Below are 24956 nucleotides of genomic sequence, written 5' to 3'. Positions count from 1 at the left end.
GTAATGACTCAAGATTAAAATCTTACTAACCTTTCTATAAAATATTAAAGCTGTCTAACCTCATATCTTTGCAAATATAGTAAAGGAAATTGAAAATGCCAATAGCCATGACAAGTTATAATCATTTCAAAGTAAAGCCAAAATTTACCTGGCAAAACAATAATATTTTTTATTTAGTCATGTATTTCAGAACAAATTCTAAAAGTGGTTATTTAAAAGTTGTCTTGCTTGAGATACAACCTTTCAAAAGAAGAAAGGGGGAAAAAAGAAAAGAAAAAAGGAAATTTCCTAAAAATGATTATTATGGTTGTGTCATTCAAACTCTAGGGGTCAGCACAACCTCCCTTTCCAATTTCACATGTCCCTATGTCCCCATTCTAATCAAAGTTACTCTATTTCTTCCAAAAGGATTTCATACACCCCAATTTTTGTGTAATGATATTCATAAAAGAGTGATGATAAAAAGAAATTGGAAGCAATCTAAACGTCAAAGGAGCATCTATAAAATACCACATAACCATTAAAAATCATGCTCTTCAAGAATATGAATTTTTTAAAAAAAGAAACTTGTGACCAATTTTAAAAATGATGCTAAGAATTTAAGAGCCTATTATGGAAATAGCAAGAGTACATTACTACTACTAAACAACAGCTAAGTTATATAGTTCAACAAAACCTACTCATCAGTGCAATAAGACATAACAGAGACATCGTTTTCCTAAATGCCAGCAGCAAATAATAATCAGGCTTGGCTATAATGCCACCAAGATTTAATGTGATATAACAATTAAATATGTTATTAAATACATGTTTAACATTTTTAAAATAAGTAGGACAAGGTGGTACTTTTAAAAAGATTTTGAGGTGCTGTTAAAGAATACAACTATAATTTATCCCTACAAAAATCTGTTGACATGTTAAATAGATCTTACCTTTTAAAAAACTCAGTATAAATTCCAGAGAGGTTTGGTATTTCTAAGAATCACTCTTGGAATCTTATTACTATCAAAACTAATATTTCAAAGAATACGCTTAGTAAATAAAATAATGGGGCTCTGGTTCCCTTTTTTCTTTTTTCTATTTCAGTCATAAAATTTTAGTATTAATTCTGTAGACAATATTTTGATAATGCTGCTAAAACTTTACTGGGCTACTAGACTTAGGCAAATTCTAAGAAACATAATAATTATCAAAACTGCTACACAGAATATTTAGAAAATACCAATTCATCTTCAGAGACAAATTAAATAATAGTGATTTTATTCATTTAAGAGCCCACAGAAACCGAGTTAAATTAAAACATGTAAATGAGAGTAAAGCACTATTTTTTAAATTTTTAATTGTAGCATTTAACGTAAATTCTTTCCAAACTGTATACAAGATCACGCCTCAGCTTAAAACCCTCCTACTACAAACAATAATATTCAAATTCCTTTCCATAGCCTGTGAGATTAAATATGATTCTTTTCCTCACTTATTATGCTCTTGCTATATTGGCCTTCTTTCTGTAACTCACACACACTAAGTTCATTACTCGAACTCAACTGCCTTTACAGTGCTGTTCACAGTGCCTGAAATGCCTTCTACTTTCTCATTCTCCCAAAATCTCCACATATCTTGCTCCTCTTCTTGATTTATGTCTCATACATAGCGTAGGGTTGCCAGATTTACAAATAGAAATGTAGGACAAGCAGCTAAATTTGAATTTCAGATAAGCAACAAGTAATTTTAAATGTAAGTATGTTCCCTGCAATATCTGGACCACACTTAAACTAAATGATTATTATTTACCTGAAATTCAAACTTACCTAGGCATCCTATATTTCTGACAACCCTGCTCCAGGCTTTAGAAGCCTTCCCTATTTATTGCCAGATCTAAAGGGTTTCTTTTGTCATAACTCGTTACCCTATTTTCTTCATATTACTTGACAATCTCTGGAAATTACTTTGTTTACCTCTTTTGTTTACTCACTTTCTATGATCTATCCTTATACTATAACATGTAGTTCACTGTCCCCTCTTCTAACCCCACATCATACCTCTACTCCATGTTAGCGTCTACAAGACTAGGGCCTTTTCTTATCTTGAACTATTCCTCTACAGTGCCTAGCAAAAAGTAAGTGCTCAAAAAGTACCTGTTGAATGCTCTGAAATTAGATGCCTTCTAAAATGTTTAGCAGAATTATTTCCTTCTAATTCCATAATCATATAACAATTTTAAAGTTCTGGAAGGAAAACTAACAACTATATTTTTATATAAGCAATCTGAATGCTGTAGTTTTACGTGATTCATCTATTACTAATGCTATTACCACAAGACAAATAAAAACTGTTCATAACTATTTAAACATGACCACAAGTAATTCTAGGAATATGAAAACATTAACAAAAGCTTGTTTTTAGAATACAAACTTTATACAGATATAAATCTATGCAAATCCATTTTACCGTCTTAATAGAACTCCTTTGTTTTTCTTCCCAAACACCATTGCTCAACTCAAGTGTGCAATGAATATTTGCTTCTCTGTCATAGGATCCAAAAATGAGCAACCTGCAGTATAAAAATAAAACAGGGAGAGTATTATACCATTTATACACATTAAATTGTTTCTTTCCATTCATTACACCTGTAACTAGTATATTATTATTAAACTTTTGGTGAGAGAAAAATAAATAGCTAGCACACCCTCTAGTGGAAAAGTGTAGTAAAGCTGAAATTAGGTGATACTCCAAGACAAGAATTGATTTTTCAGCAGCTTAGTCAAATAGAAAGTATTATCTACTTATCAAAAAATTAACTAGGAAACGGACTTGGCCCAGTGGTTAGGGCTTCCGTCTACCACATGGGAGGTCCGCAGTTCAAACCCCGGGCCTCCTTGACCTGTGTGGAGCTGGCCCATGTGCAGTGTTGATGCGTGCAAGGAGTGCCCTGCCACGCAGGGGTGGCCCCCGCGTAGGGGAGCCCAACGCGCAAGGAGTGCGCCCCGTAAGGAGAGCCGCCCAGGGCGAAACAAAGTGCAGCCTGCCCAGGAATGGCACCGCCCACACTTCTGGTGCCGCTGATGACAACAGAAGCGGACAAAGAAACAAGACGCAGCAAATAGACACAGAGAACAGACAACCAAGGGAGGGGAAGTAAATAAATAAATAAATCTTTAAAAAAATATATTAAAAAAAAAAAGGAAATTAACTAGATATATGTAGTAGTAAGAGCTATAGATCTTGAAATTAGAATGTTAAAAAAAAAAAAGTTGCAAAGTAATGCATATAGTTTATCACCTCTGTAAAAGTTAAAAACACCACCCACAAACAAAACCTCTCTTATATTGTCTAGTATTGCTTGGGAAGGTCTTATGAGTAAACTGCACATCATTTACACAGACGTCTATCAGGTCATACTCAGATTTTCATCTCACAGAGAATTAATTCAGAGTTGGCAGAACAGTATTGGCAGGATTTGTAAGAGTACACAAGTTCTGGTCAAACAGACCTACGTCTGAATCTACTCTTCTCCAGCTATTTATGTGACCTTAGGCAAGTTATTTAACTTCTCTAAACCCAGCTTCTCCCCTGAAAAACCAGGGCAGAAACAGTACTGACCTCTTTGAGGTGTTATAAGAGTAAAAGAAACAATGCATGCAAGGCACTTAGCATAATGCCTAGTAAACAATAAATACTCAATAAATGTATTTCTATTATCTTGAAAACAATAGTTAAGGTATAATGGCATTGTCTAATTTTACTGTTAAATATTTAGATCTAAAAAGGAAACCTTAAGTCTAATCCTGAGAAGACATATAAAGCAGTTTTTATTATGGAAGAAAAAAATTAGAAAAAAATTATGTACCCAAGCATCCAACTTCTGTTTAATCATTCTTCAAAATCAGAACAGAAGCCTACCAATCTGTTTCACGAATAAGCTTGAAAATAGCTTTAGCACTGACCAATATTTCTACTGTCACTCTATGACTTTATCTCTATACAAACAACATGGGGTCAGAATGAGATAATCAAAGAAAAGTAGATAAAACACATTAGAGAAATTTCAGAAAACTGTTCTAAGGTTGGATACCTTAAGCAAATCATCAAGTTGATATCTCATAAACTGAGAAGTCTGAGTAAACTCATGGTAAAACCTAAAAAATTATCAAAGAATCTTAAAGGTAAAAAAAGCTTAGTGCTTAACAACTTATGACCAAAAATAAGGCAGGGCAAATACTTTAAGAAGATTCATAATTATAAATACTAAGTTTAGAACAAGAATCTTCATTCACCAAAGCTTTGCTGCCATCCTCTGTTCAGAAGAGTGAACTATCTTAGGGCTTTGACTAAAATGCAGAGAAGGCTACCAACACCAGCTACTGCTTCCAAATTCCTGACAGTTATTAATCTTTGGGATTCGGGAATGAGAAAGGAGAATTCTCTCTTGAAGTAAGTTTTATTCTATAGCACACTTTTGAAAAAGAATAAAAAACTATCCACAAAAATTAACTCAAAATGGATCGCAAACCTAAATGTAAGAGCTAAAACTATAAAACTCTTAAGAAAACATAGAAGTAAATCTTTGTAACCTGAGATTAGGCAATGACTTTAGATATGACACCAAAAAGTACAAGCACCAAAAGAAAAAAATAGATTAAATGGACTACATCAAAATTATTTTTTGTGTGTGCTTCAAAGGACACCATCAGTAAAGTGAAGAGACAACCCACAGAATGGAAGAAAATTTTTCTGAATCATATCCTTGATAAGAGACTTTTACCCAGAATATATAAAGAACCCTTCCAACTAAGAATAAAAAGACAAATAACCCAGTTTAAAAATAGGCAGAGGATCTGAATAGAAATTTCTCCAAAGAATATGTATATGCAAATGGTCAATGGACACATGAAAAGATGCTCAACACCATTAATCATTACGGAAATACACATCAAAACCATAATGAGATAGATACCACTTCCACCTACTAGAAAGGCTATAATTAAAAAGACAGGCAATAATTAGTATTGGTGAGAATGTGGAGTAACTGGAATCCTCATACATGGCTGGTAGGAATGTAAAATGGTGCAGCCACTTAAAAAAACAGTTTGGGAGCTCCTCAAAAAATTAAAAAGAGGGAAACGGACTTTGGCCCAGTGGTTAGGGCGTCCGTCTACCACATGGGAGGTCCGCGGTTCAAGCCCCGGGCCTCCTTGACCCGTGTGGAGCTGGCCCATGCGCAGTGCTGATGCGCGCAAGGAGTGCCCTGCCACGCAGGGGTGCCCCCGCGTAGGGGAGCCCCACGCGCAAGGAGTGCGCCCCGTAAGGAGAGCCGCCCAGCGCGAAAGAAAGTGCAGCCTGCCCAGGAATGGCGCCGCCCACGCTTCCCGTGCCGCTGACAACAGAAGCGGACAAAGAAACAAGACGCAGCAAATAGACACAGAGAACAGACAACCGGGGGAGGGAATTAAATAAATAAATAAATCTTTAAAAAAAAAAAAATTAAAAAGAGTTTTACTATATGACCCAGTAAGTATACTCCTAGGTAGAGAACCAAGAGACATGAAAATATACTTTCACACAAAAACTTGTACCTGAATGTTCATAAGAGCATTATTATTAACAGTCTCAAAGTGGAATCAACCCAAATGTCCATAACTGACAGAGAAATAAAATGTGGTATTATCCGTTCAATGTTATATTATTTGGCAATAAAAAGAAATGAGGTACTGGGACACACTACAACATGGATGAATCTTGAAAACATTATGCCAAGTCAAAGAAGCCAGTCATAAAAGACCATGTATTTTATGGTTTCATTCACACGAAATGTTCAGAAAAGGCAAAATTAGAAAGAGAGAAGATTTACACATACCTCATTTGGTAATTGACAGAACTAGACAAAAAAAAATCCGTAAGAATACAGAAGATATGAATGACACCATCAATCCCTTCACCTTTTATAGACTCCTCTGTATACAATAAATACAAAATACACATGCTTTTCTGAGTATACCTGAACATCTAGAAAAGCCTCAGCTATCTGGAAATTAAACAATTCACAAAATATTTGAAATCTGAAAAATCCCCTCAAATTTGGGGTGTTTGGTTGCCCTTCCCAACACTTGAATTTACAAGTTAATTGTTCTCAGAGTCTCTGTATTTGTTACTAAAATTACTACCTCCTGCTTAGAATGCCTCTGTTAGCCAGAGGGTCCTTGAAACAAAATGGTATATAGTACATTTCTTTTCTTGTAATAAGGAATTGGGAAGACAGGTGTAAAACCTTAGATGGTAGCAATTTTTAAAAGAATTTATAATAGCAAAAAAGTGAAACCCAAATATCTATCAACTGATGCATAGATAAACAAAATGTGGCATTATCCATGCAATGGAATATTATTCAGCAATAAAAAGAAAAGAAGTGCTAATACATGCTACAACATGGATAAACCTTGAAAATATTATGCTGCGCTCCAAGTGACTTTCCTTCAATCTGTCCCTTTTAGTCTACTGGTGGTTCCTTTCGTACAGATCTCGCAAACAACTTGTTAGTTTCACATGTAGTACACAGAAGTCCAAACCATCAGACAAAAAGAACTTTCCACAAATCCTTTCTGAATAATTGCACTTCCAATCTTGACTGGCACTGAAATGGCTGACTCATTCCATGTTCAGTTAAATTCTCACATGGAGCACTATTCTTTGGAGACTTGTTTTCCACAAACTCAGAATCTTCTAAATCATCAATTTCTTGTTTCTTTGTACTCAGGAGTTCAGTTCTCAGCTTATATATCTTCCCTCTCATATTTTACTATAAACTACAAGGAGAAAACAGGCAGTACTTTCCACACTTAATTTGAAAATATCAACTAAATATCCAAAACCTCAACATTTTCAAATTGTCTTCCCCCTAACATCAGAACTCAATTTTGCACAATCTCTGCCACTTTAAAATAAGGATCACCTTTCTTCCAGTTCGCAATAACACACTCATTATTTCTGCCTAAGACCTTATCAGAAGTACCTTTATAGTGTCCATATTTCTAAGTTTCTTCAAAGCCAATCTAGGCCTTTTCTATCAAAGACCTGACTATTTTTCCCACCTCTACTCATTATCCAATTACAAAGCCTTTTTAAAAACATTTTTGGTATTTATAATAGCAGTACCCCACTCTCAGTACCAAAATCTGTTTTAGTTTTCTAAGCTGCTCAAAGCAGATATGCACTGGTTTTTAAAATGGGTAATTATTAGCTTATAAGCTTAGAGTTTTGAGGCCATGAAAAAGTCCAAATCAAGGTGACACCTTCTTCCCGAAGACTGACTGCCAGTGATCCTTGACTCCTCTGCCACATGGCAGCATCTGTTGGTCTATCCCTTCTCTTCCAGGTTTTAGTGCTTTCACCTTCTTGCTTCTGTGGCTTTCTCTCTCTGTATTTATCCAATTTATAAAGGACATCAGTAAGAGGATTAAGACCTACCCTAGGTCAAGCCTTAACTGAAGTAACCTCACGAAAACCTATGCAATATAGGTCTACACCTACAGGAATGGATTAGCTTTAAGAACAAGACTTCTGGGGTACATACAATTCTAAACCACCACAATATTTTCAAAAGAATTTTAAATTAGTAAATGTAGATTTAAAATACATATAAAAATAAGAGAAGATACACTATTATATTTAGAGATGCATACCTAGGTGATAAAACAATAAATCAAAGAAGTGATTTATGAGAAAAGTCAGAATAGTAGTTGCTAAGCAGAGTAGAATTACGTTTAAGAAAGGGCATGAGGAAGAAGTAGAGGTTCTATCTCTTGAAACTGGCTAGGGTTACAAGGGTGTTTGTCTTAAAATAACTTATTAAACTGTTCATCTGTTTAATGTGGTTTTCTGTATCTGCATTATATTTAATGTTAATTTTTAAATGACATATTTTTGGAACCCAGTTAAACTCAATAAAAACAACACCCAAAAACCCGCAAAGAAAATATAAGCTTTAGAACAGCTGAAGAGTGATTCAGTGGAAACTGAACTTTAATTTAGAATTTCTATCTATAAAGAAAGTACAGGCTATACTAAATATACTGCTTGGGAGTACAGAACTCTCACACAACAAAACTTTACAGCCCTCACCTTTACTGACTATGCTCTTAATTTTTGTGTGTACTTTTCTTTCCTTAAAGATAACTGGTTGATAAAGTCAGCCAAAAAAAAAATTCCATTATATCACTCACTCAATGTATGTCTCCTACATAAAGATCTATGTGACAAATGCCTCTTAGAATCTGGTGCCATAATTTCTTTTTTCCTCAAGCACAGTTTATCAGAAAATAAGAGCTGAGTAATCCAACAAGTTTCTGTCACTGCTGTGGCTGCCATAAAATTGATCTCTTCTCTATATGATTGCTTTTCATTTATTTTATCTTCTATTTAATATACATGGGGACATGTTTTCTTTGCAAAATACCTCAAGTCCTTTCCTAAGATAGGAAATGAAGTATAAACGATTTATTAAAAATATAAAAATCAACTATATGATTGAAACACTAATGTGAAATAATTTAGCCTTCTAATAGCAGTTCTACAAATATACAATTAAGTTCATCTGTGGTTAAAAAAAAATCCACTGTGGTCAACTCAAAAAAACAGGCAACTGTTTAGAATGATTACAGTTTTTTGCTTTTTAACACTTGACAAAAACAAGGTCTGTGGACCAATTTTTAGAAACAAAATTGCCTCCTCCCCCAAAACTATTGTTTGGGAAATTCAAAACTGTATTTCAGATAATTAGAAAAGAAACTCTCTTTATAGTGTAAGGTTTTGTAAATTAATAAAATCCATAATCGGATTCTCACAACGAAATATGCAAAATAAACACAATATTGTTGAAATATCTGCTTTTCTTCTTAATAAATACTGTAGTGATTATAAGGCAAAATAAAGAAGCTACATCTATTAAAAGCTTACTATGATAGCCCTGTGCTTTATTTACCCATTTCTAATCACAATTACCAGCAAAGTAGTATCTTTGTCCCATTTTACAGTTCTGAAACTTGCCTAAAAGACATACAATGTAAGGGCACATGGCTATGATGGGCACTCAGTGCTTTCTAACTCAACAGTTATATTATTTCCACTTTATGCTACTTTCTGAAGCACAAACTTTCAGTCGTACAACTAACATTTCCAATAGACTGTTTTCTATGAGCACTTCTAATTTGTTTCCTCATTGGCAAATTCGTTAAAGCCTTACATCAGGTAAATTTGATAAAAGCCCTCACATAGACTTTCGTGTTAAGTCTGAAATAACTTCAAAATAAACAGTTAAAGTAAAAAGAAGAAAGTCCTTATACAGAACCATTTCATTATTTTAAAGTAAACCATTTAAAAAATAAAAATAAATTCTCACACAGAACTGTGGTTGTCTCTGAATGAGTATGATATTCTATTTCACGCATTTGGAGAAAAATTACTAAAGTTACATTGTTTTTACTTAATTCAAGGTCAGTTTCTAAAAAGCTGGAGAAACATTTACAGAAATATTTAGCTAAAACTGTGACAAAAATAAATCTATATGACATTATAACAACTTGGTAATGTTTAAATAGGTTTTGTTCAAGCAGGGAAAAAACATAAACACCTAAATGCTAAAAAGTCAGAGAACTATTCAACTGACAGCATACTAATTCAAAACAACATGGTCTCCAGAAATATTTAATTGGTTTATGTTCTCAAAATTTTAAAATCATTCTATAGCTTTATTCTATAGAAGAAAAAAGCACTGCTATTTTCTCTCTTATTTTCTCTACAGTGTCACTTTCTTTCTGCTTTAGTGATTCCAATGAACACGTGATGAATTTGTATTCAGAAGAAGGAATAACAATTAAAATGAAATGTGTACAGGATAGAAATACCTTCACTTTAATTTGAATCCTAGTAACTTGGAATCTACCTGAATTGAAAGCTTTATTTTTATACTAAGAGAAAAGTTTAAGAAAAAACAATAATGGGAATAAGATTTTATTGAGGAAAAAAGGGAAAGAATGATTAGACTTCGATATGAAAACAAAAAAATAGGGATGAGTTGAGAACAATACCTTATTTTGTCCTTCATAAGCAATTTTAAGCATTTAAGCATTAACCACGTGGACAATAATATGGCACCACAACACTAAGTAACTTTGACATGTTTGGGTATACAAAGACAGTGCTCAGAAAACTCTAGATAGTATGCCTATTTCTAAAATTATGTTGCCACCTAGGGAAAGGTGCTGGCTATATAATCCAACTTATGGGACTAACTCAAAAACAGAACTGATTAAAAGGACAATTTTCCATACTTTCTCCTTTAATTCAATTACATGCTTTCTAACAGTCTGGTCTTTATTTTGAAAATTTCTGACCAGGTCAAACACTCTAGAACAACCAGTAAGATGGTGGCAAAGTAAGGAGCTCCTAGAGTCAGCTAGTACTGAACCAAGTTAGTAATCACCCAGAGTTATCTAAAGCACCCGTTTGGAGGCTCCAGGAAACCAGAAGAGCATCCCGCAACATCCTTGAAAGAATGGAAAGAAGAGACTGCCCATCTGCAGAGAAGATTCATGAAAAAAACGTTCTGTGCTGCAGAGGCATTATCCATCTTCCACTGGTGGCACAAGCTGCCTCAGGAGCTACTCAGTGGCTGGAATTGGAAGCTCCATTTCCCAAAAATGGGAGAGGAAGAGACAGTTGGGTACCAACTTCAGCTACTGATTGGTAAATTTGGTAGGCTAAAGTATAATCCTAAGAACAGCTGAAGTTTGAACCTGCCCAAGTCAGAAAGAGGCTGGTAGCCACCATTTTGACTCCACCCCTGGCATGAGGGGAAGCCGGGCTGATTGAAAATCAAAGTGACGGTAGAGACTGGCTTCTTCCCACTCAGACTGAACTGCAACCCTACTCTAGGTTTCAGCCCCACCCCCGGCAGGGAGGAAAAAATTGAACAAGGTCTCAAGGAACTAAACGACAGCAAGAGATAAGTGTTGTGGGTGTCCCAGAAGAAGAAAAGGGAAAAAAGGGCAGAAGGAGTATTTGAAGAAATAACGGTAGTAGAACTTACCAACACTATTGAAGGACATAGATATCCATGTCCATGAAGCACAATGTACTCCCATCTGAATAAATCCGAAAAGAACAAGTCTGAGACATATACTAATCAGAATGTCAAATGCCAAAGACAAAGAGAGAATTCCAAGAGCAGAAAAAGAAAAGTAATACATAATGTATAAGGGATACCCAATAAGATTAAGTGCCGATTTCTCATCAGAAACCATGGAGGCAAGAAGATAGTGGTATGATATACTTAAGACACTGAAAGAGAAAAACTTCCAGCCAAGAATCTTACTTCTGGCAAGACTGTCCTTCAAAAATGAGGGTGAGTTTAGAATATTCACAGATAAACAGAAAATGAGAGAGTTTACAACAAAGAGACCAGCCTTGCAGGAAATACTAAAAGGTGTGCTACAGTCTGAAAAGGCAGGAGAGAGAGGCTTGGAAGAAAGTCTAGAAATTAAGAGGGGTATTGTATGGGAATTTTGCATGTGTGCATGATTATTTTGTAAGTTCACAACTTCTGTAATAAAAATATATTTTAAAAAATATTAATAGGGAATATTAATAGGGAAGCAGATGGCTCAAGGGCTCCTGTCTACCATATAGGAGGTCCAGGGATCAATTCCCAGGGCTGCATGATGAAGGCAAGCTGGCCCACACAGTAAGCTGACCGCACAGTGAACTGGTGGTTAGCGCAGGAGCACTGGCCTGCACAGAGTACTGGCCCACACGGAGAGCTGGCACGGCAAGATGACACAATAGCAAAAAAGAGACACAGAGGAGAGATAATAAGAGACACAGGAGACCAGGGAGTTGAGGTGGCACAAGAGATTGAGTGTCTCTCTCCCACTCCAGAGGGTCCCAGGATCAGATCCTGGTGCCACCTAAAGAGAAGACAAGCAGACACAGAAGAACACACAGCGAATGGACACAGAAAGCACACAGCGAGTGTAAAAACAATGAGGGGAAATAAACAAAGCTTTTAAAAAATTAGTAATAAGGTAGGTTGGGGGAAAAATACACCAAATGTAAGATATGGACTATAATTAGTGGTAAGATTTTGATGATATTCTTTCATAATTTTTAACAAATATCTCACAACAAAGCAAGGTGTTGGTAGTGGGCTGATATATGGGCCCTCTGCATGATGTAACATGTATAATGCAATGTGCTTTGTAAATTCACAACTTGTACTATACACTATTTATGTATGTTCATGTATAAACGATATAAATAATAATAATAACAGTAATAGGATGGATTGGGGGAAAATACACCAAACATAAGATACTTTGATTAGGAGTAATACTTTAAGGATGCTCTTTCATTATTAGTTAAAAATGTTTCAAAACAATGCAAGGTATTGGTAGTAGGGTGAGGTATGAACCTGAATGATGTTCTGAGATTCATTCTAGCTCTAAAATGTTAAGAACTCATATGGGTTTCCAAGTTTGGTTTTGTGACTTTCCAGAGTGTTTCCAATAACTGTAAAAAAATTCTCAAAATTATTATGCTATAAACAGCTCTCCAATGGGGAATAACTTTAAAAATATGCCAACAAGGGTCATGCATCTAAATAGTCTAGGAATTATCACAGAATAAATGGTTCTCCCCGATTAGAATATTTTCTAAAATATCATTTATATTTTTCTCAAGTTGAAAAGACTACTATTATGAAATTATATTTACGATTACAGAACTTGAGATAATACAACCCAAGTTAGCACAAAAGGGAAATAAACACAAATACTGCTGAAGTACATTTTTTACAGCACTTTCTTTCCTATAATGTAAATAAAGACAAAACAAAGAACATACCTGCTACATTCTAACAACGTAACCTTAAGGCGGCCTTCAGTAAGTGCCCACTGTTGTATATGGATATGCTGGTCTTCATCTTCTTCAAATTCTTGCAAGGATTGGAATGGAAAAAACGGCTTAAACCTGACAAAAGTAAAGATAAGTCTAAATTTCTGAATAATAAAGGTCACAGTTTATATAATAGCAAAATCTTACTGTAGAACAACACAAGATGAAACAAATACCTAATACAGCATGTGCCCTACAAAAGCAAAGCTTACCATGCTTCCCCATGAAGGGCAGCAAATGGTGCCTTATCTGTTGCGCCCAGGACTTCTGGTCTTTTGGCTTGCCCTTACTGACAATGCTGGGCACTTGAAACAAAGGAAAGTAAAATCTAGAGGCAGCCAGGAGGCCCTGAAACTTGGCTGGGAAAAGAGATTCCTTTCTGAACCAGACGGGGAAAGAATGTTCCTAAAGGAAAATTCCAAATTCAGAATGCACTTTTCCATGGAAACAATATATATATAGTTAGTGATTAGTATAGGATAATAATAATATCAACAGCAATTAATAGAGGGAGTTATTCATCAGGTGTTTATTATTTGCCAGGCATTGTGCTAAGAGTTTTACAATCACTATCTTATGTAATGTTCACAATCCTGTAAGAGTAGTATTATTTATTATTAGCTCCCTTCTCCAGATGAGAAGAGGGAGACTTGGAAAGTTTAAGGAATTTGTCCAACAGTGAGTGGCAAAGCCAGAATTCAAGCTAGTCTGTTTGGCTCCATCAAAGCTCAAACTACCTAACCCTTCAGATAACTGAATTGTTCAGGTATTTATGTGCTCACTGTTAATATCATTGTTTTTATGGGGAGGCTTGTCCTGAGTAGGCTTAAAAAATTGTAGGCTTAAAATAACTGTTATTTGAAACAACTCATACCCTATCATTAAAGGGAAGGACAAAGAAAAAGACAGAAAACTGAGCTTGGGGCCCTATAGTTTTCAAGCCCCTCCACACATGCCACTGGAGTTATTATCCTAAAAGCTCATTTTTATGACATTTGCCCACTTAGCAAGTTTTAATGGCTTACCACTGACCACAATAAAAAGAGATACATGTCATAGTTCTTGGTTTCATATTCAAGGAACAACACAATTCATCTTTCCAATATTATTTCCCTTTAATATAAATCTTTCAGTCTAGGAAATTTGTTTTCTTCCTGTTACATATTCCTGCCTCAGGCCTTTCCTACGAATTGAAAAGTCCTCCCTACTTCAAATCCTACCCTCTTTCATGCTCGGCATTAGGTCCTAGAGCACACCAGCCCACAACTGGTCTCACATCCGTGTATCTTACAGTCACTTAAAGTGCATTTATGCCTTGAAATCTCAACTAAAATGTAATATAATCTCAGTTCTTTGTATCCTTCACATATCTAACACGTTGCTTCATATACTATCAGGACTCAAATATTGAGCTGATTTATAAAAATTCAACACTAAAAATGGAATAAGCATTTAGAAAATACTGATAACCCACTACAATTTATACTGAAAGATATAATAGAGAGAAAAATGTTATTTTACAGTTTCCTGGTGAGCAGGATAAAGGGAAGAAAAAAAGGTACACAAACTGCTAGGTGATTTTATTTCTGAACTAGTATGGAAAAATGATAGTCCCCTTAAGTTAGAAACTAACTTGCCTTTGAAGTCATTTGATTCAGACAGACTGGTACCTCCTTTTTGGAGGGAGGGAAAAATCAGGAACTGAATTTATCATGTTAATACAATGCTGGAGCCAAGGGCTATGGCTCCTGAATAACATATAACCTAGTAACTTTGTAAAAAATTACAAATACCACTGCATACATTAGAAATTTTGAAAATAATAATACAAGTTGGCTAAATCATAGATGCTCTGAAGTTTAACTTGTCAAGTACACAGATAAAATTCAATAAAAAACTCCCCACAAGAGTGTGAGCTGAATATTATATGCAATAAAGTCTAATTTGGGATTATTAATGCTTCTAGGAGGTTCTGCTAAAAGCATTTATGCACGCAAATATATTAAAATTAGAAAAACATATTCCATTTAAAATTAACACACTAAACAGTGGTTAAAAACTAAGCTGTTTGTTCACCAAGGCAATAAATAGAATCTACACATTAACATCTCTCAGAACAAAAAAGCCCAAGCCTCTTAAATGTCCCAAATCTGTAAGAAATCCAAACAATGGAGCAGGCTACCTTTATCCCTTTCTTTTATCTTCTAATCCCACCACATTTTCTTTCCTTAGAATTCATTAGCCTTTACCTTCTGTTAGCCTATAAACTCAAAAGTGTCCCTGCTTGATCATTCTGGTCCCAAAAAACAGCCGTCTTTTAACAAGCTACCTATACTTTCTCTTCCTACAAAAATCTCAAAAACCAACCCAGCTTCCCAGAAATATCTCTTATCTCTACTTTGATATGTAAATGTTTGGTTAGAATTAACTGGTTCAATAAGTAAAATCATAAATGACACAACTCCACTAAAATAATTAAAACAAACATTTATTGAATTGTTACTATGCCAGGTGCTGACTATATAAAGCACTTACATTTATTTGTTTACTTAATCCTCACAACAACCGCCAAAATAGGCATTAGCACATTGTACATAAAGAAACAGTCTTGAAGGTATTACAAGTTAATAAATGCTGGTGCCAGAACTGAAATCTCGAAGTAACTCCAGAGCCCAATCTATGGCCTCTGGGGCTGATGTGGTTACTACCCTCTTATTTTTGCTGGATCATATGCTCTATGGAACCAGTCTGAAGGTTCCTGACAAGGAGGCTCATGATTTCACATATATTACTGTGCTTAACCCTCACACTAACATGGTAAGGCATGGGTTGCAAATCCTTTCCTCACTTCACACAGCTAAGGAAACACCAGGTTCAAGAAGAACAAAGAGCTTGACTGGAGATTGCACCCTTTATTAAAAAGTTCCATGAAGGGAAACGGACTTTGGCCCAGTGGTTAGGGCGTCCGTCTACCATATGGGAGGTCCGCGGTTCAAACCCTGGACCTCCTTGACCCGTGTGGAGCTGGCCATGCGCAGTGCTGATGCGCGCAAGGAGTGCCGTGCCACGCAAGGGTGTCCCCCGCGTGGGGGAGCCCCACGCGCAAGGAGTGCACCCGTGAGGAGAGCCGCCCAGCGTGAAAAGAAAGAGCAGCCTGCCCAGGAATGGCGCCGCCCACACTTCCCGTGCCGCTGACGACAACAGAAGCGGACAAAGAAACAAGACGCAGCAAACAGACACCAAGAACAGACAACCAGGGGAGGGGGGGAATTAAATAAATAAATAAATCTTTAAAAAAAAAAAAAAAAAAAAAAAAAAAGTTCCATGAAGATAGATGCCAGCAAAATGAGAGCATAAGACAGAAAGAGGAAAAGGATCCATAAAATAGTGCATCCAAGTCAAGAAGGCAATGACGTTCTAAACTCAGATGACAAGTCTGTGGCAAGACAAAAGAGAACCTAAATTTGGGGCATGTGATGAAAGCTCCAGGAAGGAGATGTCCAAAAAATAAATGGAATGAACAGGATAGGCAGAAGGAATGAGAGAGTGGGAGGAAATTTGGTTAAATTTGGTTAAGGCAATTTGGTAAAAAGAATAACAAAGAATTCAAACTGGACTGTGGGAACATATAATTGCTTTGAATGGCACCAATGTTGAGAATTTGGAGTGTAGAGAAGGAAAAATAAATATGCATATTAAACAGTTCTGTAATAAATAATATTTATAGACACAGTAATAAAATTGTTTTATTAGATTTTGAACTTTTAGAATTAATTTACATAGAACAATCAAGAAGATTAACTATGAACAGAATGTAAATGTTACCAATTAATATAAAAGCAAAGCAAGGAAACAATCGCAAGATTGGGAGGAAAAATACACAAGGGGAGAGTGGTAGGAAGGGTGTGCTACAAAGAGAGAATCAAGAGATCAGTAGACAATGTCTAAAGTTGTTGAATCAGGCACAGCTGTATGGCATTATTTAGCAATATGGAGTTAACACAAAAATTATTATTATAGTTAACATTTATTGAGTACTTTCCATGTCAAAGGCATTCCACTTATTAACTTAATTCTCACAGTTCTACCTACTATTAATCTCCATATTGCAGTTGAGGAAACTGAAGCACAGAGACGTTAAATAACTTGCTCAAGGTTACACAGCTAGTAAATGGTAGAGCCAGGATAAGAACCTTGTCAGTCTGTCTCCAGAATCTGCTCTTAACCATGTCTCTTAAAAGTTGCTTTGAAAGGGTGTCACTTAGGGGAGAAAAGTAGAGGGATGAGGGACATAACTGCTGCTTTTCACTGTAAGTTCTTCTGTTACATTTGATTTTTAAATTATGTGCATTAACTAAAATGAAAATACAGACAATACAAAAGATGGGAAGGATATGAAACTACTGGCATTGACTATTATAACTGCTTTAAAAACTGTTCAGCAGTATCTACTAAACTTGAACAGATGCAGACCCTATGACCCAGCAATCCTATTCCTTGATATATCCAATAGAAATGTGCACAAAATGTTCACCAAAAGACATATATAAGAAAATTCACAGCAGCATTATCCAACTGTCAATCAAAAGTGGAATGGATAAATGAGGTACTGTCACACAGTGGAATAACTATACAGAAATATAATGACCTAACTACAGCTATACACAACATATGGATTAATCTCATAAACACATTGTTGAGCCAAAGAACCGAGACAAAAAAATGAATGCATACTGTATGGCTCAATTTATATAAAGGTCAAAAACAGATTTTAAAAAAATCAATGATGTCAGAAGTCAAGATAGCAGTTACTCTTAGATTGAATGGAGGAGGGTAGTGACTGGAAGGAGGAAGTGGAGGTCTCTTGATTGCTGATAATATTCTAATGCTTCTTCTAAATGCTTGCTACATGGGTGCATTCACTTTATAAAAATTCACTAAGCTGAACTGTTATGATTAGCTTACTTTTCAAAAGGTGGTATATTTTAGTAGAAGTTTTAAAAAACAAAGGTTTTTTAAAAACGTGTATAACTTTGATCTCAGAGGATCTTTTTTAACTTTCAAAATATATTTTTGCTGAGATGTTTCTTCATGATTGCTCTCCAGCACCCTGAATGTCAGCTGGTGACATCTCCATCAGACTGCAACAGTAAAACAGTTTGCAAATACTGTGAATCTTTAGATATTTAATATAAACCCAATATAAAAATACTTTGACGGGAAGTGGACTTGGCCCAATGGATAGGGTGTCCACCTACCACATGGGAGGTCTGCGGTTCAAACCCTGGGCCTCCTTGACCTGTGTGGAGCTGGCCCATGTGCAGTGCTGACGCATGCAAGGAGTGCCCTGCCACGTAGGGGTGTCCCCCGCGTAGGGGAGCCCCACGCGCAAGGAGTGCACCCAGTAAGGAGAGCTGCCCGGCGTGAAAGAAAGTGCAGCCTGCCCAAGAATGATGCCACACACACAGACAGCTGACACAGCAAGATGATGCAACAAAAAGAAACACAAATTTCCAGTGCCGCTGATAAGGATAGAAGCGGTCACTGAAAAACACACAGCGAATGGACACAGAGAGCCGACAACTGGGTGGGGGGGGGGGATTGATGGCACAAATAAAAAATAAAAAAAAAAACAAATGGTATGGCAGCCAAAAATACATTAAAAAAAAATACTTTGATATCTAGGTCTACTTGACTTCAGCATTAGCTTGTGTGACCTTGCCCAAATGATCAATCTGCTAGAGTTTTCTGTTCAATTAAAGGAAAAAGTTTCTAATAAATAGAGCCAGTCATAAAAGGATATATGCTACCTCAATGCACTGAAAGCCTAGAAATATTCAGGCAGAGTTTGGATGAGGATTTGTTAAGGAGGGAAGGTGTTGTGAAAAGAATACAAAATTGAGAATTATACAAATACAGATTATAGTCCCAACTCCATTGCTTATAAAGCACATGATTTCACCATGGTTTTTCATCTCCGTGAGCTTCAGTTTCTTCTTCTAAAAGGGTGGTGTGCTGGTGGAAGATTAATTTTTTTTGTTTTTAGTTGGTACCAGGGATTGAACCTAAGACCTCATACATTGGAAGCAAGTCTGGAAGCAGGCACTCAACCACTGAGCTACATATGGTCCCCAATATCTGCTTTCTTGTTAGAAAGGATGGAGTAAGATTAATACATATGCCAGCACCTTTTAAACTGTAAAGCACCATAAATATATTACCTGCAAAACAGAGAATTCCTAAAGTCTAAGAAGATTCAATTATATCACCTCTGAGGTACATTCCAACTCACTGTAAGATTCTGTTTTTAAATATAGGACCACATTCTGTTCACCACAATGAAATATTGAAGCCTCAATTTATGGCATGTGTAAAGCACTCTAAGTCTTTAACAAAAGCATTATTGTGTTTTTAAAAGCAGTTTTTGTTTCTATATGATGCTCAATAATAATATGACTTTTATCAGTTAATCACTGAACAGGAGAGATGAAAGAGAAAATTTGAATGTTAGTTAGGTCAACTTCTTCAGATTCTACAAGGAACCAATGACCCTGAGAAGTGAAGTGACTTGCCTGCACACCCAGTTATTAACAGATCTATCACTGGAACTAAGTAAGATAGCCTGACCCCTATTTCTTTGTATACCCAGACTAACACTGATCTAGCATTTATGTGATAGACATTGTTCTAAGAGCTTTACATATACTATCAACTCATTTAATGCTCACAATATGCACATGAATATATTTCTCACAACATGCATGTGAGAATATTTCTACAGAAAACTGTTACCAGAAGCAGTATTGCTAACCCAAAGAGAATACACAACTTAACATTGTCCTCCAACAAAGTTGGACCAAATTACAGTCCCATCAAAAAGCTTGAGTACATACACATTAGACTGTTTAAAATTAAAAAGACTGACCATCCCAAGTGTTGACAAGGATGTGGGCCAACTGGAACTCTCAAACACTGCTGAAAGGAATGTAAAATAACACAAGCTCTTTGGAAAACAGCTTGACAATTACTTTAAAAAGTTAAACATACACCTACCAAATAATTCAGCCATTCCCACTCCTACTAGGTATTTGTACCTGAGAAATGAAACATATGTCCACAAAGAGGCTTTTGCATGACTGCTCATGTGGCTTTATTTCTAACAGCAAAGTATTAGAAACAATTCAAATAGCCATCAGCAGGTGTTGGATAAACAGATTATAGTATATCTTTACTACGATATATCACTCAGCAGTAAAAAGACACAATCGATACTCATGACAACGTGAATGAATTTCAAAATCATTCCGTTAAGAGAAAGTAGCCAGATCAAATCCACCAAAAAGGAGTACATATCGTTTATTCCATTTATGTGAAATTCTAGAAAATACAAACTGATCTATTGTAACAGAAACAGAAAAGGGACAATCTGCGGATGGAGTAGAAGAAGGGGTAGATTACCAGGAGGCACAAGGAAAACTTTTAGGCTATCTTGACTGAGGTAAGGGTTCACAAGTATATATAGTTTACTATGCATCAATTATACTTGAACAGTTATTTTTTTAAAAAAAGGTTGGATATGAGTGCCACTAAGTCCTAATACAATCCTCTTTTTTACTATACCACACTTCCTAATGAATACCTGCATTACATATCGTCTATAATTTCTGCAAAATCAGCATATCTCATTTTTAATGGTTTAAAGAAAGCCAATTCTGGTGTTAATCATGGGTTTCTCTATTAAGTTTGCTTCAGATATCTAACAAATGCCAAGATTTAAAAAATAGTCCTTCTTGTCTTTCAAACTATTTTGTCTATGTTATGATGCTCAATAGAATATAAAGGATTTACTAAAATTGTTCAGTAATTTCATCTCTGTTATTATAAAGTAATAATTTGAGATTTATCAATCATACTGACTTACAGACACAGAGGGAGTAGAAACCAATAATGGCAATGATGTAGCCACTTAATGGTTCTCAAACGTTTTCATCCTACTTCCCTCAGAAAGATCCATATTAGCCATAGTATTTCAGAAGAAGACGGTAAATGAGTCTATGTGGTTAAGAGTAAACTAATTTCTGTTTTAATAAGAAGTCATGCCAGTCACCATTTCTCATAAGGAACACTATAAAATAGAAAATTTTGAAAATTTATTAGGACTTACACCTTGACATTTTCTATGATTTGGAGACTTTATAAAAAATGATCCTAAGCTAAAGAATTATTAATTTTTTAGGTGTGATACTGGAATTATAGTTCTTTTTCAAATAGATAAGTTAATATGTATTTGACAATTGCTTTGAAATAATCAGAGGACGGGAGTGTAGGGAAGAGACAGAAGAAACAAACAGCCACAATATAAGGACTGTTGTAGCTCCGTGGAATGTCCTCTGCACTTCTGAGTAAGTTTGAAATTTTCCATAATAAAGAGTTAGAAAAGGTTTGTTCTGTATACTAAAAGAACTGGGTTCTCTCTTCCTGTTTCTTTTCTCTTTCTATACTTTCCTTTAGCAATGGAACTTGCTTGCCATTTCAAACACAATTCCACATTTTGATGCTTAAAAATAAGCAGTGTTATTCACAATTGCCAAAAGATGGAAACAACCAAAGTGTCAATCAAACAATGAATGCATAAACAAAATGTGGTCTATACATATGGTGGAATACTATGCTATCATAAGAAAAATTGGGACCCATATGACAACATGGATAAACTTTGAGGACATTATACTATGCGAAATAAGCCAGACACAAAAGGAAAAATGTTGTATGATCTCACTAATATGAGCTAAATATGAAAAACACATGGAATTAAAACCTAGAGTATAGGTTATTAGGAGGTAGGATAAGGGCTGAGAAGGGGTACTGATGCTTAATGTAAATAGGAATTTTTAATTAGCTTGACTGTAAAAATGTGGAAATGGACAGAATTGATGGCAACACATTATAGTACGTATAACCACTATAGCTGGTTCATAAATGGGGTTGTGGTCAAAAGGGGTAGTAGAGGGACTTAAATGTCAATGAAGGAAAGCTAGAGAATAATCTAGGGACTGAATAACATAGTGAACTTGGAGGGAGATGAGGATTGTGGTTAATAAAACAAATGCAAGAATGTTCTTCTAGGAACTATAACAAATGTACGTCACTATTACCAGGTGGTAAGAATATGTTGATGCATGGGGAAAATACAATTCATGTAACTTATGAACTGTAGTGAGAAAATAACTAAAACAAAAATACCTTGAAATACTAATTTATACTATAGAATGCTAAATATGGAAGGTAGTTCTACAGATACCATTCAAGAATTATAATCTCATTTTAGTGATGAAAAAAACCCTGGAAACTAAAGAGACTAGGTATGCTCAAAACCAAACTATAGATATGAGCCTAAAATCTTAGAACTCAGACATTAATTAAGGTCAGTGCTCTTTCAGGAAGGAAGTTACATGTAAATGTATCAGACTAACAATGTATTCACTTTTGGTGAAAGTAATGTTATTCTTATAGCTGTTTTGGGTTAAATCGTGTCCCCCAAAAAGATATGTGGAAGTCCTGATGTGAATGTGATCTTTATGGAAACAGGGTCATTGCCGATGCAATTAGTAAAATGAGGTCATACTAGAAGAGGGTGGGTCTTTAATCCAGTATGCTTGGTGTCTTATTATGTGATTTATGATGGGGGCTTTGGATATACCACATGGTATATCCACGCTCTCTCTCTCTTAGGGGCTGGAGACTAAAGGTATCAGCTTGACCTCTGGAGGGGCTGGAGACTAAGTCAGCCATGTGCTATTAATCAACCTATGTGACCAAGTCCCAATAAAAATGCTAGTCACCACGGCATGGGTTGGCTTCTGTGGTTGGCAATATTCCGTGTGTACTGTCACACATCCATGTCAGGAAAGTAACTGTCTACAACTCCATGGGAAGAGAACAAATGGAAGTGACTTGGAACATTCCTGGAGTCTGCCCTATGTGCATTTTTTTCTTGGCTTATTTAATCTGTATTCTTGAGCTGTAGCAAACTAAATTATGAGTGTAACAGCTTTCAGTGAGTTCTGTGAATCGTCCTAGTGAATTATTGAACCTAAGAGTGGTCTTGGGAACCCCTAAATTTGCAATTGGTGTCAGAAGTGAGGGCAGGGAGCAGATGTGGCTCAAGAGGTTGAGTGCCTGCCTCCCACATGGGAGGTCCCAGGTTCAGTCCCCAGTACCTCCTGAAAACAAAAACAAAACAAAAAGCAAACAAACAAAAAAGCCAACTCAGAGGTGCCAATGTGGCTCAGTGATTGAGTGCCAGCTTCCCGCATATGAGGTCCTGTGTTTAACCCCAGCCCCAGTACCTAAAACAACAACAACAACAACAAAAACTTATAAACCTATCACATCTTAGCCAATCTGGACCATAACAAATGAAATTCATTAAAAAAAAAAAAAAAAAAGAAGTGAGGGTACCCTAACTACTCACAAAATTGAAATAAAATATAGGAAAATGCTTATGTTAAACCACTATGTGGAAAAGCAGAGTATGATGACAGCTATGTAAAAAAGCCTACAGGAACAGGAAAAATTGAACAATAACCGGATATTTAATGACATTAAGGAATTACTGTTAAAATTTATTTTAGGTTTGGTAAGATAGAATTCTTATCTTAAAGATATAAACAAACTCAGTATTTACAGATGAAATACCTTGGATTTGCTTCAAAATAATCCATGGGATAGTGGTAAAAGGCTAGAGATAAAACAAGAATGACCGTGAATTGACAACTGGTAAAGTTGGATGCAGGCATGTAGTGGGGGTTCATCTTACTATTTCCTCTAACTCTGAACTATATTTGAAATAAAGTTTCCAACATATATATACATATGTATGTATAAAGCATAAAATAGTGTCCTGAACCAAGGTATAAGCTCAATAAATGTATCACCTTTCTTTCCCTTTCACCTCCACCCTCTACTTTCTAAGACTACAGAATAGTTCTTTACTCATTCCTGGTCCTTAATTCCCAGTGCTGTATCCCACACCCATTTTTAATAGCCATTATTCCTGATCTTCAGCTTCCCTCTAACTTTCTTCTCTTGGGTTTTCTATTATTATTTCCTCACTTCTCAGCTTTTGTTTGACAAGACAGTATAAAGTAGTGTTGAGTGCACAAGTGGTGAAGTCAATATTTGCTTTTTTTTAAAATTTTTACTCTAACACTTATACCTTTGAGACCTAAGGCAAGTTATTACAACCTGAAAGCCTCAGTTTCTTCACCTGTAAAAGTGAGATAATAATAGCACTTATTTTATATGATTATTGTAAAGATTAGATGTAAAAGTTCACATAAAGCACTTGGCACAGTGAGGTGCACTAGAAACATTTCCTAGTAATCCTTCTATTTATTGCATTAAGGCAGCTCTGTTGCTGTGAGGGGTATGGGGTTAAATGGATCTGTAAGCATTTTTATTTACACTGTTTACACTTAGTGTAATCACAGACAAGCCACTTGAGCTTCCTCATCCTTAGTTTCCTTTTGTAAAAAGAAGCTTATAATACCCGTAGTTGTGAGTTGTGAGAATGAAGGATGTTTATGAAAGTATTGTGTAATTTATAAAAGTGTTAAAATGTATAAAAGTAGACTGAATTAACTATATAGGTAATATACAGAATAAAAGAGTAGATTGGATTAATTTTTATATTCACTTATTCAAAGGCTTATGTTGGGAGCTCTGATAGAGAGGAACAGAAGGAGTTGGGATTTGAGGCCAGTTCTCATGGCTCTAACCATTTTAGCTTTGCGAGAACTGAGAACTTTTATTCAACCTTTTATCATAGGCAATGGTAAGGGACCCTTACACTGTGAATATAAAGAGATATGAGATTTATCAGACATGGTAAAGAGAATTCCTTTGGTTCCCCAAGAATTCATTTTATTTGATATCTTATCTCCCTGCTATGTAGGATACCAGTTGACATTAACTCACCTTTGAGTCACCAGCTCTTTAACTTCTGTTGCAAG

At 35.6% G+C, this 24956-nt stretch overlaps 1 protein-coding gene across 1 annotated transcript in view; it reads right to left on the bottom strand.

Moving 5' to 3' along the window:
- The window catches only part of PDZD8 (PDZ domain containing 8), a 96783-nt gene that overhangs the window by 50831 nt on the left and 20996 nt on the right, over positions 1–24956 (bottom strand). Inside the window, exons 2-3 of the mRNA XM_004471541.5 lie at positions 12892–13017; positions 2449–2551 (exon numbers count right to left, since the gene is read on the bottom strand). Of these exons, the coding sequence (XP_004471598.2) occupies positions 2449–2551; positions 12892–13017 (229 nt within the window). The remainder of the gene's footprint in view (positions 1–2448; positions 2552–12891; positions 13018–24956) is intronic.

The sequence above is a fragment of the Dasypus novemcinctus genome, chromosome 6, assembly GCF_030445035.2.
Source record: "Dasypus novemcinctus isolate mDasNov1 chromosome 6, mDasNov1.1.hap2, whole genome shotgun sequence".
Taxonomy (NCBI): domain Eukaryota; kingdom Metazoa; phylum Chordata; class Mammalia; order Cingulata; family Dasypodidae; genus Dasypus; species Dasypus novemcinctus.
This window is presented reverse-complemented; position numbering and strand designations above follow the sequence as displayed.